The 14641-nt window shown below is 43.8% G+C and overlaps 1 protein-coding gene across 2 annotated transcripts in view; it reads left to right on the top strand.

Moving 5' to 3' along the window:
- Positions 1 to 14641, top strand: part of Canx (calnexin) — a 52006-nt gene that overhangs the window by 18121 nt on the left and 19244 nt on the right. For both annotated transcript variants that reach the window (XM_023713101.1, XM_023713102.1), the window contains exons 2-8: positions 2089 to 2268; positions 2965 to 3038; positions 4330 to 4388; positions 5704 to 5845; positions 6691 to 6772; positions 7782 to 7974; positions 12244 to 12433. In XM_023713101.1, the coding sequence (XP_023568869.1) occupies positions 2092 to 2268; positions 2965 to 3038; positions 4330 to 4388; positions 5704 to 5845; positions 6691 to 6772; positions 7782 to 7974; positions 12244 to 12433 (917 nt within the window). In that variant the 5' untranslated portion in view covers positions 2089 to 2091. The remainder of the gene's footprint in view (positions 1 to 2088; positions 2269 to 2964; positions 3039 to 4329; positions 4389 to 5703; positions 5846 to 6690; positions 6773 to 7781; positions 7975 to 12243; positions 12434 to 14641) is intronic.

Here is a 14641-nt window from a genome sequence, read left to right as displayed (position 1 = left end):
GGTCCCTGTGCTTTGCTAAGCTTGTTCTAATTAGGTGCTTTAGACCACTGAGCCATCTCCCCGGCCCCCACCTATAGTATTTAGATGCCAATAAAATATCCACCTCTGACAGGACTAAACAAAAAAAAGGGATACAAAGGAAAGATCAGTTTGTATTTATACAGTTGTTTTGTTTGTTTTTGGTCTTTTTTGATTTTACCGTATTTTTTTTGTTGAACTGTTTTTTAGGAGAGGTTTATTTTTTGTTTTTGGTGCCAAGGACCGAACCCAGGGCTTCCAGCTTGCCAGGCAAGCATTCTACCGCTGAGCCAAATCCCCAGCCCCACAGTTTGTATTTATATATACAAAATAGTTAAGATAGATATACAGCTACTTTTGCTTAATTCAGTAAGAAAGAGGTGTACTAATAGTGTTTGGACAGGATATTCTATCTGCATCTTGTACTATGGATAGCCACTAAGAAGATAACAGTGTACAATGTATTGATTATTGAAACTGTTCTATTAATCAGCTTTGAAAATGTCTCATTCATATTTGTTTTTCAATAAAATTTAAAAAAGGGCCACTCTGCCCTCGGTTAAGTGTGTGCACACATCTTGGAATCGTGTGTCTTCTTGTCTTTTCACCATCCTCCTGGGTTTGTTTGAGGTCTTGGGCCCTAAAAGGAAATCCATGACCTACCCAATCTTCTTGAGCACAAATGTGGCCCAGTTGTTGCTTTACATCTGTGGTCCTGGGAAAGGGTCTTCTCACTGCCCAGGCAGCTTCCTGTAGTATTTGAGGGGATGAGTGCTTAGCAGAGAGCAAAAGGTAGCTAGGCTTTGATTTAATATCTCTATTGGGGAGTCCTAAAACCCTACTTAGAAAATGGATTATCTGCTTGATGGATCAAGCAGCAGCACCTATATCCGTAAATCTTTAATGTGGAGTGAGGGATTTCCTTTGTGTCATATTGTAATCAGTACTCGGTATGAATTAGTGTGCGGTAGAGCCTTTGCTCACTGCAAAGTACATTACAGATACAAGAGGTGAGAATGCCCGAGTGTGCTGTAGCTGGGATGATGGTCTGTGTGCGAATCTTTATGTCCTTTTTTTGGTGGTGGTGTTTTTGAGACAGGGTCTCACTACTTCAGGCTGTGCACTTCAGGCTGGCCTTGAGCTTACTTTGTAGCCCAGGCTGGTCTTGATCTTGCAACAATTTTCCTGCTTCAGCCTCCTGAGTGCTGGGATTACAGGTATGCGCCACAGTGCCCGGCTCTTTATGTGTATGTTTGATAGTATGATGGAATCCTGGAACCACTGAACTCTATCTGCAGCACTTTTATTTCTTTTTGGCAGAACCGGAGATTGAACTCAGGCCCTTGCGCTTGCCAGGCAAGTGCTTATTCTACTAAGCCATCTCCCCAGCCCCAGCACTTTTATTTCTAAATCTTGAGACAGAGTCTTGCTTAGTTGCTCAGAATGGCTTCAGACTTACTGATCCTCCTGCTACAGCCTCCCGAGTAGCTGGAATTACAGGCATGCATGACGACTGCCTGCTTGGAATTGAATCTTTAACTGATTTTAGGAAAACCTTTAATCTTTTTGGGCTTACTTTTCTTATATGTATAATAGTTTCTTTTACCTGTTTGATTTGGAAACCTTAGTTTTGTTTATTTAGTTTATTTGATTAGTCAGTTGGTTTCAGACAGGGTCTCTTTACATAGTTCAGACTGCCCTTGAACTCACAAAGTACCCCAGCCTGGCCTTCAGCTCAGGGCAGTCTTTGTGCTTCAGCCTTCCAGGTGCTAGGATTACAGTATGTGCCATGCCTGGCTGAACACCTTAATTTTAAACTGATGTGGAGGATGTATGAAATTTTTTTTTTTAAATTTTATTTATGTGTGTGTGTGTGTGTGTGTGTGTGTGTGTGTGTGGCCAGCTCAGCCCACCAGGGGGCGGGGCTGGCTGGCATGTGGTGCTGGGGGACTGAACCGTGGTCCCTGTGCTTTGCTAAGCTTGTTCTAAGTAGGTGCTTTAGACCACTGAGCCATCTCACCAGTCCCGGATGTATGAAATTTTAAAAAGCACATTTACCTATTTTTGTAGATCATGGAAGGAAAGCGGCTACTGTGTATGTTATTGGTCCTTGGAACAGCTGCTGTCCAGGCTCATGATGGGCATGATGAAGATATGATTGACATTGAGGATGACCTTGATGATGTCATTGAAGAGGTAGAAGACTCAAAATCAAAACCAGATACCAACACACCTCCTTCATCTCCAAAGGTTTGATTTTAAAATTTTATTTATTTATTGGTGAATATAGGGCTTTCACACTGAGGTGTATCGCTATCTTTTTTTTTTTTTTTTAATTTTTTTTTTATTTTTCAACAAATAATACACTGCATATATTCTTCTTAGTGGTTAGCTATCTTTTTTTAAAAAAGCATTTTTTTGAGAATTGCCTGGACTGGGCTGAAGCTTGCAGTCCTCCTGATACACATGTGCCTACCACACCCAGCTCACCTTTTACCTCTTGAAATTGAAAAGATGCAGGATTACTGGTATAGCTCATCAACAAAGTGTTTGCCTGGCATGCACAAGGCTCGGGGTTCAGTCCTCAACATGGAATGATATGAAACTTTTAAACATTATTAAAATTATTATTATTATTTTGAGGCAATCTCACAGTAGTTTAGGCTGGGCGTAGTCTCACCATGTAACCTAGGCGGCCTTCAGACTTAAGACGACCCTCGTGCCTCAGCCTCCTGAGGGCTGGGATGGCAGGCATGCACCCCCATACCCAGTACTTGGATACTTCTCAATGGAAAATGAAGTTTGCTGAAATACTTAGTGATCTTTCAGGCAGCCTTTTGCATTCAAGGGACTACTATGAAAGTTTTGTGACAATTAGAGCCAAAAAAATTAGTTCTGAGGAATGTTGCTAAAAACACCTTTAACTTGCTTTTACGTTTAACACAGGTTACCTACAAAGCTCCAGTTCCAACAGGAGAGGTTTATTTTGCTGATTCCTTTGATAGAGGATCTCTGTCAGGGTATGTTTTTTTCTTTTCTTTTCCTTTTTTTTTTTAACTTTCTGCAAAGCTTTCTTCTGGAGGGGCTTAGTCCTTGGCAGCTGCCTTCCTCATGGCGGCCAGCACGTTGCTCAGCTCCTCACACTTCCTCTTGGGGAGGATGTGTGTCCCCACCCTTTCCTTGATGAACTTGAGGGCGGGGCGTATCCTTGGAGACCTTGAACAGCTCCATGACACACTGCTCGTAGGTGGCGAAGCCACACACCTCCCGGATCATGTCCGGCATGGACTTGGTGTGTTTGGTGAGGCGTCCGCGATGGTGGCAGTTTGCTCACATTCTTGGTCACCTTGTGGCCCTTCTTGAGGCCCATAGCCATGGGATAGCCAAGGGCCATGGCTACTCTTCTTCGATGGTTGCTGTGGCAGAAGGCAGGGTACATGTTTTCCTAGAGAGAAAAATCTTGAGGCAAACATTATGGGACTAAGATGGAACAGTGGAGCCCTTTCATTTAAAGATAGCATTTTAGGGGCTGGAGAGATGGCTCAGTGGTCTAAAGCACCTACTTGAAACAAGCTTGGCAAAGCACAGGGACCGCGGTTCGATCCCCAGCACCACATGCCAGCCAGACCCGCCCCCTGGTGGGCTGAGCTGGCCACACACACACACACAATAAATAAATGTAATAAATAAAAATAAATATTTAAAAAAAAAAAATAAAATAAAGATAGCATTTTATCTGGTGAAATGTGTGGCTTTTATTTCTGCAGTATTTATGTTCATTTAGGAAAACACAGTAGTCCTTTGCGACATGTGACTCGTTTCTGTGTCCTTCTCCTTCAGCCTAGATTTTGCTATTTTTTTTAAAAAATTTGTTTAAAAATTTATTTATTTGTGTGTGTGTGTGTGTGTGTGGCCAGCTCAGCCCACCAGGGGGCGGGCCTGGATGGCATGTGGTGCTGGGGGATTGAACCGCGGTCTCTGTGCTTTGCTAAGCTTGTTCTAAGTAGGTGCTTTAGACCACTGAGCCATCTCACCAGCCCCATAGATTTTGCTATTTTGAAAAATTTTTTCTCTTTAGTCCTTAAAAAAAAGTAGAATTACCTCCTGATGTTGGTATTTTTTTCTTATAGGTTTGTGAGTGGAATACAGTGAGCCACTGCTGCTTGTGACAGATTTGAACATTGAATGTAGAGTGGCAGACTAGACTAAGAAGCCAGGCTAGATCCTGCACTTTCCTGAGCATTTATACTGTTTCTTTTCACAGTTGAGCTGGCATTTGAATTTTAATTTTGGGGTTTGTCTTGGTCACAGGTGGATTCTATCCAAAGCCAAGAAAGAGGACACTGACGATGAGATTGCCAAGTATGACGGTGAGCAGCCCATGCCCATCTGCCCTCTTGTCTGCCACGAGTAGGGGCACTTGTCTCTGCCGTGTCACTAGAACTGCTTTAGCTGTGTGTGGTGCACCCTCCTGTAACCTCAGCCCTGGGGAGGCTGAGATCAGAGCATCACAGCTGAGCCCAGTCTGGGTAGTTTAGCAAGACTATCGAAAAGATGAAAGGGTCACCAGTGGTGCACACCTGAAATCCCCTCACTTGGGAGACTGAGGTGTGACTGCTACAAGTTCCAAGCTGGCCTGGATTATGTAGTGAGGTCAGAGCCAGCCTGAGTTACGTAGCAAGACCATTTCTCAAAAATCAAAACAGAAAAAGAAAAGGGCTGGGGATGTAGCTTAATGTGAAGTCCTGGGTTTGGTACTGGAGGGAACATTTAAAAGGAGGCCCAGGGCCAACTAGATAGTTCAGTGGACTAAAGTGCCTGTTTAGACAGAGTGCAGCAATCCCCAGCATGCCATGCTGGCCCTGCCCCTGGGGTGTGCTGAGATTGAGCCTGGGTGTGGTGGCATGAGCCTATAATCCCAGCACTTGGGAGGCTGAAGACAGGAGAATCATTGAGTCTGATCTACGTAGTGGGACCTTGAACACCCTGTAGACCTTGTACCAAAAAAAAAAAAAAAAGTCTGGGTTTAAGACTCCTTTGGGAAGGAAGGTGATTATATAGAGATCAACCTATTCAGTCACCTTGTGGTACTTCATATTCAAAATGCAGGGTCTTGAGGGCTGGCAAATAGCTCAGTGGATGAAAGTGCCTGCAAGCAGGTGCAGGGCCCAGGGATTCAATCCCAGGGCCTGCTGTGCCAGCCCTGCCCCCAGGGTATGTTGAGATGGCCATTGAGACTGGGCGAGGTTGCATGCACCTGTAATCCCAGCTTTTGGGAGGCTGTAAACAGAAGAAACACTACAAGTCCGGTCTCATAGTGAGACCCTGAATACCCTGTAGACCCTTCCTTAAAATACAGAAAGAAAAAATGCAGGGTCTTGAACCGGACATGTGGTACACACTTGTAATCCCAGTATTTGGGAGAGTAGGCTGGGCCCAGCCTCAACTGAATAGCAAGACCCTGTTTTTAAAAAAAGAAAGGGAAGGTCTTATGAGACCTTCTGTGTAAGGAGATAAAGAATGTACTGTATTTAAAGAAATACTATATCCTAGTTTTCAACTATATGTGTGCTTAATATGTTAAAAATTCCATCAGGATGGCAGAATTGGAGCTTAGTGTGTTACCATTTAGAAGATCTTCAGAGATACAGGGAAGGGATAGCGCCTTTCTGTGTTGTCTTGTAGGACAGTGGGAGGTAGATGAAATGAAGGAAACAAAGCTTCCAGGAGACAAAGGACTTGTGTTGATGTCTCGGGCCAAGCATCACGCCATCTCCGCTAAATTGAACAAGCCCTTCGGATTTGATACTAAACCTCTTATTGTTCAGTAAGTGAATGCTTATTTGAGAAAAGGTATCTCGAGCTAATCTTACAAAATCTCATTTTATTGAAAGAAGCAAATCATTACTTGAAAATTTTCAGATTATATAAGTTATAGTAGGGTTATTCAAGTGAATGCAAGCATCGCAAGGGTTTTTTTGGGCTAGCAAGATAGCTCACCGGACTAAAGCGCCTGCTTAAGCAAGCGCAGGGACCTCGGTTCAAACCCCAGCAGCACCACATGCTGCACCAGCCCCACTCCCTGGATGCACTGAGCCTGCAAGGCAACCAGATCTGGTTGTGGTGAAGTACACCTGTAATCCCAGCACTGGAGAGGCTGAAAACAGGAGGATCATCATGAGTCCAAGCGGTGTAGGGAGACCCTACAACAACCAAATATATTTTTTAAAAAAAAAGTTTTTCTGCTTTAGGGCTGGGGAGATAGCTTAGTGGCATAAGCACCTGCCTGTCAAGTTCAAGATTCTGAGTTTGATCCCCAGTACCAAAAAAAAAAAAGTTTTTACTTGCTCATTGGAATATTTTGAAACTGGTCATTTATCCTCCTGGTAGTGAATGAAAATCTGGGTTTTGCAAAAAATAATTCAATTAATATCTTTTGTGGACTCAGCTATCTAAAAGTAATAGTGTAATCATTCTTAAGATATGACCTCTGAGGGTTGGGGAGACGGCTCTGTAGAAAAGTGCTGGCCTGGCAAGCGCAGGGTCCCGAGTTCAGTCCCGGTACTGAAAAAAACAGATATAACCTGTCATAAAGCATGGCTGGGATGGGGAAACACTAGATTTGTTCTTCTAGAAGGCCACTGGATTTTCTGATTTTCTTTCTGAAATTAGGTATGAGGTTAATTTCCAAAATGGAATAGAGTGTGGCGGTGCCTATGTGAAGCTGCTTTCTGAGACACCAGAACTCAACTTGGTAGGTGCTGTGGACTTTTTTCTTTTCTTCTTTTTTCTTTCTTTTTTTTCCCAGACGTCTCCTACGCAGTTCAGGCTGGCCTTGGGCTCGCTCTGGGGCCCGGTTGGTCTGAGCGTGCCACAGTCCTCCTGCCTCAGCCTCTCGAGTGCTGGGATTGCAGGTGTGCACCACCACGCCTGGCACTTTTGTCTTCTTAATGTGGCTGGCCACTAATTTTTTTAAAGTAATGTTGGGCGGGGGGGATTGTAAGACCTATTTAAAAAAAAGGCCAATTCCCCTCCTGCTGAAAAACTTTTGGAATGTTAGCAATACTGCTTCTGATGCTAATTTTTATGTGAAAAATGACTTTCAAAGCTATTTTCAAATGTTTTTAACTTGTCCTTGATTTCTGTTCTTATGTAAGTTTTGGTTTTAGCTAGCTTATTTCTTTTCTTTTTCTTTCTTTCTTTTTTTTTTTTTTTTTTAAATGAAAGGCAGTAGCTAAGTTGAGTCCAGTGGTGCTCATTTGTAACCCCTGGACTCTGGGCGGCTGAAGCACGAGGGACCTCATGTTTGAGGCCAGCCTGGGCAACTTAGTGACTGAGCAAGAATGTCTCAGAATATAAAAGGACTGGGAATGTGGCTCAGTGCAAAGACCCTGGGTTTGATCCATAGTACTAGGAAGATAAAACTAAAGGAGTTAATTATGTGTGTGTATTCTTAAGCATATAAATGTATTAATTTTTTTATGATTACTGTTTTTTTTTACAGTGGTATCTAAAACTTTGACATAATTAGTTTTTCCTTTTAACTGTCATTAAAATTTTATAAGAGGAAGAGGTACTTTTAAAAGGCTGCTTTGGGCTAGGGAGATAGCTCAGTGGAATAAATGCTTGGCTGGCAAGCACAAGGGCCTGGGTTCTGTCCCTGGTATCGCATAAATAAATAAATAAATAAATAAATAAATAGCTGCTTTTGAGTACTTTTAACTAGAGCTACTTTTAAAAGTAATTCATCTTTGTTTTTGAAGGATCAGTTTCACGACAAGACCCCCTATACGATTATGTTTGGTCCAGATAAATGTGGAGAGGACTATAAGTTACACTTCATCTTTCGCCATAAAAACCCCAGGACGGGTGTATATGAAGAAAAGCATGCCAAGAGGCCGGATGCAGACCTAAAGACGTATTTTACTGATAAGAAGACCCATCTTTACACGTTAAGTAAGAAAAACCTGTTGTTGGGAGGAGGGTTAAAACACTATGAATTTATCATTTAATGTACAGATTCTTTTTTTTTTTTTTTTTTGGAACCGGGGATTGAACTCAGGCCCTTGCGCTTGCTAGGGAAGTGCTTACTCCACTGAGCCATCTCCCCGGCCCCATAAAGATTATTATATATCTTGACAGCACTAATATCTGCAAACAAGATGCAAAAAATGCCATGTGATGTGGTACATACATATAATCCTAGCTACACGGGAATCTAACAGGATCAGGAGTTAGAGACTGGCCTGAGGCTGAGGCAGGAGGATCACTTGAGTTTGAGGCCAGGCAGGGCTATGGAGTTAAAGGCCAGTCTGAAGTATACAGCAAGGCCTTGTCTAACAAACAAACAAACAAACAAAAACAAGTGGAAACTGGCCTGGGAAATTTAGTGAAAACCTATCTCAAAGCAAAGTTGTAAAAATGGGCAATAGCAGGCCACTTGGTGGGATGCATATAGAATGCACTGCTTAGCATGCTTGTGGCACTAGGTTCAAGCCCTGGCACTGCAAAATGAGCCTCACCTTCCCTGTCTCCGTGTGGGGTGAGCTTGTCGGCTCGAAAAGTACCCATTGAGTATGTTGGCTGACGACGGAGGTGCAGACAGACAGTAAGCTTTGGGAGGGATGGCACACCCATGCGGGAGCACTTGGCTGGACTGCAGGGAGCGCTGGTCCAGCCTGACACTGTGAGAACTCGGTCCCGTGAACAGCACTGCCACCAGGCCCCTGATTTGCTGTCTCCATCAGGTCTCTTGCTGCGAGAATGCAAAGCAGTGTGGTGTGCATAGAGGAATATGTATAGATTCCAGTTGTCTGAGCTGAGCCGTGGGGATGCCCCAACACCTAGTTTTGTTTCTTTTTGTTTGTTTTGTGGTACCAGAGATCGAACTCAGGCCCTTGTGCTTGCCAGGCAAGCACTTACTCCACTGAGCTATCTCCCCGGGCCCTCCCCATCTCTTTTTTTTTTTTTTATTTATTTATGTGTGTGTGTGTGTGTGTGTGTGTGTGTGTGGCCAGCTCAGCCCACCAGGGGGCGGGGCTGGCTGGCATGTGGTGCTGGGGGATTGAACCACGGTCCCTGTGCTTTGCTAAGCTTGTTCTAAGTAGGTGCTTTAGACCACTGAGCCATCTCACCAGCCCCGCTTTTGTTTTTTTAAAAGGCAAGTTTTTCTGTGGCTTTGTGATCATATATGGACTGGTGTTCTTCTAAGAATATAATAGCCAGAGGCTGGTGAGATGGCTCAGTGGTCTAAAGCACCTACTTAGAACAAACTTAACAAAGCACAGGGACCGCGGTTCAATCCTCCAGCACCACATGCCAGCCAGCCCCGCCCCCTGGTGGGCTGAGCTGGCCACACACACACACACAAATAAATAAATTAATTAAAAAAAGAATATAATAGCCTTTTTTCTTAATTATCAAAGCAATACATTTTATTTTATTTATTTATTTTTTTGGTGGAACTGCGAATTGAACTCAGGCCCTTGCACTTGCCAGGCAAGCACTTACTCTACTGAGCCATTTCCCCGGTCCCCCAGCAATACATTTTAAAGATACAGAAATCCAGAAGATAGAAATAAGCAGGAAGATAGATTTAAAATTTTCTGAAATAGCAACGTATGTTTCTTCCTAGGTGTATAAACAAAGACATGTAGCATTGTATAAAATGTTAAACATGTTGAACTTGCTTTCTCTGTGTGAAGGGTGGGAATGGTGCTGAGTTTGAAACTGTGGTCACTCTGCAATGGAGCTACATCTCGAGCCCTTTTTATTTTTTTTATTTTTTTGGCAGAACTGGGAATTGAACTCAGGCCCTTGAGCGCTTATTCTACTGAGCCATCTCCCCAGTACCCCCTTTTTATTTTTTATATTGGGATATGCTCATGCTGAGTTGATGGTCTGACCTGCAGCTTGCAATTCTTCTTCCTCCTAAGTAGCTGGGATGCTAGGCCTGCATCATATAGCTGGATTTAACTCAATTTTTTTTTTCCCCCCCTGTGGTACTGGGGATTGAACTCAGGACCTTGCACTTGCCAGGCAAGCACTTATTCTACTGAGCTATCTCCCTAGCCCCTTAACTCAATTCTTTTTTGCTTTTGTTTTTTGAGATAGGATCTCCCTGAAAGGGTCACTGTGTACCTCAGGCTGACCTCAAACTCATGGAGATCCTCCTGCCTTACCTTCCTAAGTGCTGGCTTTAACTTGCTTTCTTTCTTCTCTTTTTTTTTTTTTTTTCATTTAGTACAGGGTCTCACTACACAGATCGGACTTGTAGTGATCCTCCTGTTTTCAGCCTCCCAAGTGCTGGCATTATAGGCATGTGCCACCACACCCATTCCCAGTCACTGTCTCAGCACACCTTGGGGTTGGGACCTGGGACCAGCGTGGCATGCCGGGGATTGAGCCCTGGTTCTTCCACTATCTAAGCAGGTGCTTAATATGCTGAGCTGTCTGGCCAGCCCCTAAGTTGTTTTCTTAACTATACAAGTAGAGTGTGAGGATCTTTCTCAAACAGTATCTGTTTTATATTGTTAATACCTAGTACTGGGGAGACTGAGGCAGGAGGATTGAAAGTTCAAGGTCGGCCTGGGCTGACCTTGGGGAACTGTATGGTGAGTCCAGCTAATCTGGTCTATGCCATACATACAGTGAGACCCTGTATCAAAAAACAAAGGAACAGAAAAATATTGCCAGGCAAGGGCTTATCCTACTGAGCTATCTACGCGGCCCCTATGAACAGAAAAATATTGCTGACTGGTTGTGTACCAATTCATGCCAGATCAGTAATTACATTAGTTTATATAGGTTCTTGATGTGTTTTGGTGCCCATAAATGAGTTCTTTTGGTGTTAAAATTTTTATGTCATGTGTTATAAAATGCTTAGAAACCTGAGGAGATGTCATTTAGACTTTGCAGAGTTTAGCTGAGCTGAGCATTGTGGTTCACGCTTTTGCAGACTTTCCTTGTTTGTTTATTTAATGTATTTGGTACAGAGTCTCACTGTGCAGTTTGGACTCTAGTGATCCTCCTATTTTCAGGTCCCCAGCCCTGGGATTGCAGGTGTGCGCCACCATGCCTGGTTGCTTGGGGTTGGGGCCAGCACCAGGTGCCGGTGCTGAATGTGGTGCCAAGGATCTAAACCTAGTCCGTATGCCTGCCTAAGCAGGTGCTTAGTCCACTGCAGTATCTTGAGGGCCCAGACCTTCCTCATTTAATGACTGAGATATGCTTCCACAACCAGGATGTTAGATGCGTTGTTGCTAAAGAAAGAATTTTGTGTAGTATGTCTATTATAATATTGAGAACAAAGAAATGGTCAAAGAAAATTCCAGCTTGATGACTTTGCTTTTGTTTGCATAACTCTTCCATGCAGTCCTGTAACATGGCAGAACATGAAGCTATAGTATTGTATTACAGACAACAGCAAAAATTACAGTACTGTATAAAGGTATAGTGTACAAAAAAGATCCTGAGTGTCTTAGTTACCTTGTACTGGTTGCTGGAACAAAATACCTAACACCCCAAATTAAGGAAGGAAAGGTTTATTTTATTTAGCTCAGTTTATGGAGATTTTCAGTTCATAGTCCGTGGGCTCTAAGACAAATGACAGCTCATGGCGGCAGAAAACAATAAAGAGCAGAGGAGGAGCAGCAGCTGCAGCGTCCATCAAGCTTCTTTCTTCCTTGACTGGGACTTCTCCAAGGAAGCGGGGCAGGGTGGCCAGGCAGCCTTCCTCATCTCCTGTATATACACTTTTTTGTGCTAAGTCACTGTGGGGCGGCCCATGGCCCTAGGGTGGAACCAGTTGTGCCCCAGGTTGGCTCTGCCTGCCTGCAGGCATGGGGGGCATGCCCAGAACTGCTGGAGCAGATTCAGCTAAGTTGACACAATGTACCAACTACCACACTGAGGCTCTATAAACAGGGTGTGTAGGAAGAGGCAAGTTATGAGTCCCAACAGCTATTAGCCATGTGGGTTGTTAAATGAGGAGTATCTACAATCCCACTTTTGGTGGGGCGTGGGGATTGCAAGTTGAGACCAGTGTGGGCTGAGTAGTGAGACCCTCATTTGAAAGCTACCCTACAAAGAAAAGAGCCCCGTAGCTAGGACTGTTGGCTGTGTTCTGACCTCATGTCTTTCCTTTTGCTTTTTTATTTTGTTGTGACTAGAGGTTGGGAATGAGTCATTAATTAAATGTTTTAATTACACTTATCTTTTTTGCAGTCTTGAATCCAGATAATAGCTTTGAAATATTAGTTGACCAATCTGTTGTGAACAGCGGGAATTTGCTAAATGACATGACACCTCCTGTAAATCCTTCTCGAGAAATTGAAGACCCAGACGACCGGAAGCCTGAAGACTGGGATGAACGGCCTAAAATCCCAGATCCAGATGCTGTCAAGCCGGGTGACTGGTGAGTCCTGGTGGCCCACCAGGGAGGGCAGTGGGGCATTTGTGTCTCCACATTGCTTGGACAAATGAATGTTAGGGCCTGTGATCTGATAATTTAAACATTTTAGAGTGTAGTCAGTTTTTGTAGCTGAAAGGGGGCCACAGTGATGATCTAGATTGGCTCACTTTTATAAACCACAGAGGACTGACATTGACAGTGAGAGAGCCCTTGTGGCAGTCACTTAGCCTAGCCATATGATGTTTTGTAGTTGTTGTTTGGGAGAGGTTGAACCTACAGTCTTGGGTACACTGAGCATTGCTTTGTTGCTGAGTTAGCCCTTGGCCTCACTGGTGCTTTTGATCCACTTTTTTTTTTGTACCGGGAATCAAACTCAGAACCTTGCACATGCCAGGCAGGCACTTATGCTACTGAGCTATCTCCCTGTCCCTGCATCCACTTTTAAAGCTAAAGTCCTGGGGGCTGGTGAGATGGCTCAGTGGTCTAAAGCACCTACTTAGAACAAACTTAGCAAAGCAAAGGGACCGCGGTTCAATCCCCCAGCACCACATGCCAGCCGGCCCTGCCCCCTGGTGGGCTGAGCTGGCCCCACACACACACATACACACACACACACACACAAATAAATAAATAAAAAAAAAATTAAAAAAAAAATAAAGCTAAAGTCCTTAAATGTTAAAATTTTAATTTGAAAAACCATCTTTTTCCTCTTTAAATATTACAAGATTTCTGTTTTGTTAAATTTTAGTTAATTGCTTGCCTGGCAAGTACAAAGCCCTGAGTTCAATCCCCGGTTCAGCAAAAAATAAAAAAATACATATTTTTATTGATTTTATTGCTCTTTGAAAGTTACCTTATATGTTCCTGAACTTTTATGATGCGCCAGTATAAGTGCTGCTTAGAAGTACATATGATGAACATTAGATTTGGACTTAGCCTTGTTCATTGCTGTACTCCCGCACTGGCTGTTTCATTTTGGGAACTGAGATGGCGTGAGAGCTGTCATGGTGGCATACACCTGTAATCCCAGCACTGGGGAGGCTGGGTCAGGAAGGTCACTGCTAGCTCCAGCTGCTAGGCCAGCTGGTTATGCAGTGAGAATGTGTCCAGAAACAAAAGCTAAACAGGTGAATTCTCAACACACTTTTGGGGTTTTCACAGTTGAAACTAACCTGGTTGTAAAACAAGTGATCTGGGCTGGGCATCTTGGTTAGCGGTAGAGCACAGGGTAATCTCTAGTACCGAAAAACAAACTGACCGAGGATAGAAAGCTGTCTGTGATTAGCAACTGAAGTGGCACTTTCTTTCTTTCTTTTTTTAAATTTGTGTGTGTGTGTGTGTGTGTGTGTGTGTGGCCAGCTCAGCCCACCAGGGGGTGGGACTGGCTGGCATGTGGTGCTGGGGGATTGAACCGCAGTCCCTGTACTTTGCTAAGCTTGTTCTAAGTAGGTGCTTTAGACCACTGAGCCATAAAAGTGGCACTTTCTTAGAGCAGTTACACAGAACTTTGAAATCTCTCTCCTCTGTGTGTGTGTGTGTGTGTGTGTGTGTGTGTGTGTGTGTGCGTGTGTGTGTCTGTCTCACACACACACACACACACATTTATTTATTTATTTTTTTAATGTATTTGGTACAGTGTCTCACTGTGAAGCTCGGACTCATAGTGATCCTCCTGATTACAGCCTCCCCAGTGCTGAGAATACAGGCATATGCCACCACATCCAGGTTCGGTGGCTAACTCAGTATGCCCAGGCGATCAAACCCCAGGCCTGCATTTGCCTAAGCAGGCGCTTAGTTTGCTGGGCCATCCCACTGGCCCACACATTTATTTTAATGTTCCGATTTTACTTAGCAAGGTTTTTATGCAGAAAGTTAGTATGCTGCTACCATCTCTGGTGTTGTAACTATAGCCACGGTGGCTGACTCGCCACTTACCCACCACCTTGCCATGGCGGGAGTCTTGCACAGAAGCACAAAAACCTGACTCACTGTGACTTTGTTGAGGCATAGTCCCTAAACTTGGTGGGGGGTTACCCAGAGGGACTAAACGGAAGAACGTGGGGTGTCATGGCAGCTGTTCTGCTGGCTTGTGGGGTGTCCTGGGTCTGCATCATAGCTACGGTATTTGTTTTGTTTTTCTAAACAGCTTCCAAATCCAGCCAGTGAACTGTTCAACATTTGTAGGTTTTTGGGAGGCCTTAGTCTTTTTTT

The sequence above is a fragment of the Octodon degus genome, unplaced genomic scaffold (assembly GCF_000260255.1).
Source record: "Octodon degus isolate 3935 unplaced genomic scaffold, OctDeg1.0 scaffold00029, whole genome shotgun sequence".
Lineage (NCBI taxonomy): Eukaryota > Metazoa > Chordata > Mammalia > Rodentia > Octodontidae > Octodon > Octodon degus.
Note: the sequence above shows the minus strand (reverse complement) of the source record. Positions and strands in the feature narration are given on the sequence as shown.